Consider the following 6617-nt stretch of genomic DNA (forward strand, 5'->3'; position numbering starts at 1 on the left):
ACTTGGTTGCAAACTGGACATCTTACCTGTGTAAAAACCCCACATATGTACTACTAGAGTAGGTATGTTTTACACCAGGTTTAATAGAGTATAGCGCAGTAAGTTCGTGGTCATGGTATCATTTTGTACAGATCAATGAGTGAAGCATGGCACGAAGCTAATACCGGGGACACCCAAGCTTACAATGTTTTCCCTTAGAGCACTAAATACTTTACGAATATAAGGACCTCCCCTTTAATTTATTGTCCGTCTGTTTGCTACTTCTTAGTTCTTGTTTGTCCCCCACATACATCTCTACATACTTAATTTATGTTAACATGGTTCCTGATGAACCTGAGACCACGCCCCTTCCTTCACCGACTACTTTCATTTACTTAACTACTTTTAGTCTACTCTTATGCTCTTACAACAAGAATGCAGCCTTACAGGATGAAAGCGGACACAATGTTATCTGTGATGAATTATCAAACTCAAGCATGTTTCAAATCTTTGCAAACTGATTTTCATGCTAGAGTGAACTAAAGAGCTGCCTGGAAGGTCGGAAAAGTACATTCAAATATCTACAACACTACAGCATGACCTGAGAAATTATTCGCAGGAATGCAACATTTTTTGAATTTGCAGTGATATGGTTATTACATGCAGAAGGGTTTACACATCAAAGGTCCTTTAAAGTGGGGAAACTTTTTTTCAATGGAAGTTCGCTTTTTCAATAAATGAAACTCCTTTAAGATTGCTGGGCGCACTAAATGCGTTTAAAATTCCATTGTCTGCGAGCATTTGAGTCTTATTTTGGCAAGAAAACATTGTTGGGCCTGAAAGTGAGGAATGACTCACCCCTATCAGCCTAGTACATATTGTGTGTTTACTCTGACTAACCTGTTTTCAGATTAAGTTTGTAGCGATAGTTATGAAACGAGAGGCACTGTATGACATGAAACAAGGTACAAATCAAGGGAAACCAAAGGCAAGGGAAACCAAAGGCAGTCATGACACTGCACAAGACAGTGTAAGATACAATAAAAACAACATGGTAAGCAGTTTTAATGGAGGATACAGTACAGTATGCATGTGCCCTTTAATCTGATTTTGAATGTTAATAATCAGCTGTGCATTCAATTGCTAATAAAAGACATTCTTATGTAATTGTGACAACATTTTACTCCAATTATTAAATGGTATTAGTCACCTAAAGTTGTTTAAGTAACTAATGCGATGTAGTGAGTTATACAATAGTCTGTACAACTGCACAAACTGAACTCAGGTCTGCAGATTTTTGAAAGGAGCTCCCATCCTGTATTTACTTTCCTGGCCTACTTTGAGAACTAGTCCATAGGTTATCGAGGTTTGTGTGAAAACAACATACCAGAAAGACAGTTACAGACTTTATTTTTGCTGTGACGTGTAGCACATATAGGCAAGCCTTGAGTAATCAGCAAAAGCGCTCATGTAGATGTTGTAACTGCCTTTACAGTGAATGATAAATCTGTCGAAACTCCTTCAGAGCTTTCACATCATGTTGATTTTCTAGTAAAGGCAGCTGCACGGTTTGTTTAGCTGTTCAAATAAGTAGGAGGATGTGGATGTTCCTGCTTTATTAACCACCACTTGTTAGACATTACAGTGAATTTTCCCTTAACGCTGGTCACGTTTCAGAGATTAATGTCAGCTGATATCTGGATGTGACAAATGGGTTTTTGTCAGAATATAACTCGAGGCAAAACACAACACACGTGGGGTTAAACTGGAGTCAGAAGTCATAATGTAAAAATGTTAGCTGTTTATTAAAGTTTTTCTGCACGTGACAACCACAAGTGAAAAAACAGACATGCATTATTAAAAAAGAAAACCATAAAAAAGTAGGCTTACATGACCTTACATATCCACAACATGATAAAACCACCATTGTGACATTGAGACAAGGCTGCTTAACACATTCAAATGCCTTTGGGATCCTTTGGGTCAGAGTCAAGATCGACAGCAAAATCCTGCTGCACTTTTTTTGCATTTTTCATTAGTACAAAGTTAAACACATTACAACAATGTAATTCTATACAAATCATCAGCTACCATGACACAGTGACTAAATGCATTGGCAAAAAGGCAGTGTTTGTGCCAGAGATAAAGACCATACAACTGAATGCACAAAGAATGCAGGAATACCTCAGTTATTATTTCATCTGTCAAGTAAAAAAAATTCAAAAAGGTAAAGATCAATCCATCCATAAAGTCTTGAAATAGACATGGCTAAATACAGTACTGGTAGTGACACTTGGTCTTACACTGTTCATTTGCTGTAATCTGTGGGCTGCTCTCCCTCTTCTTTGAGTAAACATGTGCGCACCAGGGCCTCTGTGACAATGTATGGGTTGCAGTTGGCGGACGGACGGCGGTCCTCGAAGTAGCCCTTTTTGTCCTGCCCCACTGCGCGAGGGATGCGGATGCTGGCGCCACGATTGGCCACGCCAGCCGAGAACTCGTCGATGTTTGAGGTTTCGTGGTGACCGGTGAGGCGCCTGGCGTTGTCGAGCCCACCTTTGGGATCATAGGCCCGGATGTGGTACCTGTGTCTCTTTGCCAGCCTTTCGATCGACTCCTCGATCACTCTGTGAAGAAAAGAGAGAATTAGGAACCCACTCAAATCCAGAACAATACCAGTTAGACATTACTTAATAAACCAAAACGCTGAAACAAATTCTTACTTCAGTCCGCCGTCTTCTCGCATCTCCTTTGTGCTGAAGTTGGTGTGGCAGCCGGCGCCGTTCCAGTTCCCTGGGATTGGTTTGGGGTCAAAGGACGCGATCACACCGAAATCTTCACACACTCTGTGAAGGATGAAGCGAGCAACCCACAGATGGTCCCCCATGTTGATACCTTCACATGGCCCAACCTGAAACTCCCACTGAAACACAACAGAGACAGCATTATTAAGTGATTATTAAGTTAACTTCAAAATGCCCTGTGGGACAACAGATAAATAAAAAGACAATACCTGAGCTGGCATGACTTCAGCATTGGTGCCACAGATCTGAACCCCAGCGTACAGACAGGCTCTGTAGTGCGCCTCCACTACGTCTCGCCCGTACGCCTTATCTGCTCCCACTCCGCAGTAATAAGGCCCTAATCAGGTGGAAAGAGACTAAACATTACCACCCAGCCTTGCTTTAGGATTGCTGAAGTATTATATTTCAGTAAACAATGAGACAAGCTAAAAACCCGATACTCACCCTGTGGACCTGGGAAGCCGTTGGAGGGCCAGCCGAAGGGATGTCCATCTGTTCCCAGGAGAGTGTACTCCTGCTCCATGCCGAACCACGGATGGTTATTCTCCACCATGCTCATGATCTGTTTACAGGTGTGTCGCAGGTTGGTCTCTGTGGGAACAACGGCGGGGATTAGCTGAAATACAAGATGGCTCTAACTGTGATGACTTTCCGGTTTGTTCCTTTTTTCTTACCTGCTGGCTTGCGGTTGTACTTGAGCACCTCACAGAGCACCAGCTTGTTGGGGTCTTTCCTGAACGGGTCCCTGAACATGGCCGCAGGGATCAGGAACATGTCGCTGTTGGAGCCCTCTGACTGGTCGGTGCTGGAGCCATCGAAGTTCCACTCGGGAAGATCTGACACAGAAAGGCAACAGAAATCAACGATCTGCTTCAAATTCTTAAACAAATACCCTCAACCATGTTTTACTGCGTGCATTCGCGGATGCTGTCGCTGTCGCTTACCCTCGATCGCCTTGGGTTCAAAATCCAAAGTTCTGGTCTTGCAGCGCACTCCCTCTCCTGACCCATCTATCCAGATGTACATAGCTTGGACCATGTCCCCCTGAGGGAGATCCATGTACTGCTGTTTAACAGCTTTGTTCAGTTTTGAACTTGTTGAGGTGGCCATTTTCCTGACCCCCAAAGCCTACAGAGGGAAGAGGGCAGATGATAAGACTCACACAGAAGAGCCACTGTATCTGAATGCACACATAAAATGGAGAACACAACCAGAGGGGGTGTAATGAAAGAGAACATAAGGCCTGGCACTAAAAAGTTCAATGTTATTGACAAGGAAAATCTCCAATAACTACATTATTATAGAACATTATCCAACAGCACCATCAGTGATTCAGCCTACAAGCTGTCTAATCATCTGTTTCACTCTGACTCACATGGGTGGTAATAATAATAAAAGCCCAAGAACACAAACACATTGCGACAAACATATTCCACAGCATTTATATTAGAGTAAAACCAACATCTAAACATTGAAATAACAGATAAAACTAAACAGAAATAATTAAATTCCGCCCTGTAGAAATGAATGCAAACATGAAAAAGGTGTAGCCTTACCTTATGTTAAGTGTAGAAAAATATCAAGAGATTAAAAGACTCTCTAGATGTGTGGTCGACGTGAAGGTTTCTATTGTTTTTCATTCCTGCTCTCCTCACCGCGGCCACGTTGGATTTATAGCGCTGCAGAGCACCTCCGCCGCCTCTGATTGGTCCCACAGAAAACGTGACCCCTCCGCGACGAGGAGGAGAGCCGCCCGGCCGCTGTGGTGCATAACAAAGGGAGAGCCACACGGAGAGCATTTAAATAAAAAAAAAAGTTTTACTTTCATTCACATATGCAAAGGATGAAAAACAGAGAGAGCGTGTCAAACAGGATTTCAAAAGACACGCACACACACACACACACACACACACACACGGAGAGAGACGATCACACGGAGAGAGAGATAGAGAGAGAGAGAGAGAGAGAGAGAAAGAGAGAGAGAAAGAGAAAGAGAGAGAGACTGGTAAACAAGTCATGCGCCCTCTAGTGGCGATAAACAGGAAACACAGAACAGTTTGTTCCCAGAGAGTTCAAATCACTTGTAAACAATATTCAGTGCTCCAATAGAAGTTAGTCATATATGCTTAGGGTGCTCTACATGAAATGTGTGATTTGGTTCAAGGTACTTTGCTCATTAAATTCATGCAGCATCTCAGATAGTTTTACTCCACTAAACAGCTTTAGTTTTCACATTGTTCTTTCTTTATATCCTTCCCTTCCAGTGAAAGACATGTGTCCCCAATTAAAAAAATAAACAGAAAGATTAAGTATTCCTACGTCTTAAGCTAAATAAATACATTTTAAAACCCCTCTTGGAATAGCTGAAAAATGCTCCATCACAAAGCTGAAGCTGTTATGTTGACTTCTTGAAGATATGTGATTCTCATATACAGCCACACTACAATGCGATGATACGATGATGAACAGTAAGTAGTAGTTCAAATTAGCTCAACCGTAAACATCTACAGCAGTAAAATGCCACATACACATTAATGCAGCAATAATATTAATCCAAAAACATCAGATATAATAGAAAACATTTTACTGTGCAATGAGTACTTTTTATACTTTGAGTACATTTTGCTATATAGCTTAATTTTACTTGGGGTAAGTAAGGTTTTGAATGCAGGGCTTTTACTTGTAGTGGAGTATTTTCTCAGTGTGGTATTAGTACCGTACTTCTCCACCCCTGATTGTACCATATTATACTGAGCTGCAATATGGTTTAACTGCATTGAGCATGAGCATGTACACTCAGCTTTAAATATAATGATAATATAATAATGTACTTGCTTAGCTTCATTGAACTCTTGAGTTGTGTAGCCAAATGAATAAAAAAAAGTCTCAATATCTCAGATGAGGTGTTGAAATGACTATTGGTTAAAACAGAGGATAAAGTAGAGTGAATCTCTATCATATATTACTATAGTAAGCTGTAAATATTAATTTAGGCTATCTGTCAGATTTACATAAACCAAACTGACTGTGAAATATCACTTTAAACCTGAAAGAATCCACACAAGTGCTGTGGCAAATTATAAGATAACAGATAATGCATAAAGCAAATGTTTGTATACTATAATATTTACCTCATAAACACAAAAGGAGAAAAAAAAAGTATTAAGTTGCAGAAAATGGAAATACTCAAGTGAAATACATGCACATGCATGAAATATGCTTGTAAAGTAGAATAAATGCACAGCAACCACGCTTGAACAGGTAGTTCTGAAGTGAACTTGTCCAGTTATATTTGCCAGATTACACGGAAAGGAAGGAAACTTGGCTGACTTTTCTATTAGAGATTTCTACCCGTAAGCAGACAACTGGATCAAACAAGTTTGTCCACTTTGGAGCTGTTTGAACAACAGCAACTCTGTAAGCTGATAGGAAGATGCATAGTCAGTGAACAGATATAATCCTTAAATTGTTTGTCTTGCATGGCAAAAGCGAGAGGTTATGAAAGATGGCACATGACTTTTAAGATATGTTTTCACTTGTCTCCCTACACAGCAACACAATGATTAATCTATTGCCCAAGGATTGTTAAGCAGGACATATCTGATGTTTGAACTCAAGTGTTCAGGGTGTTATAATGTGCTGAGGTCACAGAGTCGATGTGTTTAGTGGTTTTCTCTTTGACAATGACAAGCTGGGACAGATACAAGGTGAGGACACAAGCCTATGAAAGCAAATAAATTCCATTATAATTTGAATGTTTCAGCCACTGGTTCTTAAACTATGGTACATGTATGGTGCTATGTAAGCACCCTCTAGTGGTACAGTGAGGGATAG

At 40.7% G+C, this 6617-nt stretch overlaps 1 protein-coding gene across 2 annotated transcripts; it reads right to left on the reverse strand.

Annotated features, from left to right (window-relative positions):
• Positions 1-1765: 1765 nt before the first annotated feature.
• On the reverse strand, positions 1766-4655 carry glulb (glutamate-ammonia ligase (glutamine synthase) b). 2 transcript variants are annotated; one of them, XM_035653957.1, is made up of 7 exons: positions 4340-4655; positions 3728-3911; positions 3458-3619; positions 3228-3374; positions 2993-3120; positions 2703-2902; positions 2288-2606 (listed from the first exon to the last, which is right to left on the reverse strand). In XM_035653957.1, exons 2-7 carry the CDS (start codon positions 3891-3893, stop codon positions 2288-2290), a joined length of 1122 nt encoding a protein of 373 aa, XP_035509850.1. In that variant the 5' UTR covers positions 3894-3911; positions 4340-4655. The 2 variants fall into 2 exon arrangements, with proteins under 2 accessions (XP_035509851.1, XP_035509850.1); XM_035653958.1 differs by lacking the exon at positions 4340-4655 and having other exon boundaries at positions 1766-2606; positions 3728-3893.
• Between the last annotated feature and the right edge of the window lie 1962 nt (positions 4656-6617).

Source organism: Morone saxatilis, unplaced genomic scaffold, assembly GCF_004916995.1.
Source record: "Morone saxatilis isolate NCDOM2014 unplaced genomic scaffold, NCSU_SB_2.0 Contig12, whole genome shotgun sequence".
NCBI classification, from domain to species: domain Eukaryota; kingdom Metazoa; phylum Chordata; class Actinopteri; family Moronidae; genus Morone; species Morone saxatilis.

What these genes read in the sequence shown, in the direction of transcription:
- glulb (XM_035653958.1), bottom strand. Translation starts at nt 3,893, where the DNA reads ATGGCCACCTCAACAAGTTCAAAACTGAACAAAGCTGTTAAACAGCAG. An exon ending in TGAACCCAAGGCGATCGAGG is followed by an intron (nt 3,620 to 3,727) that starts GTAAGCGACAGC and finishes TTTCTGTGTCAG; the next exon opens with ATCTTCCCGAGTGGAACTTC. An exon ending in CGAGAAGACGGCGGACTGAA is followed by an intron (nt 2,607 to 2,702) that starts GTAAGAATTTGT and finishes TTTTCTTCACAG; the next exon opens with AGTGATCGAGGAGTCGATCG.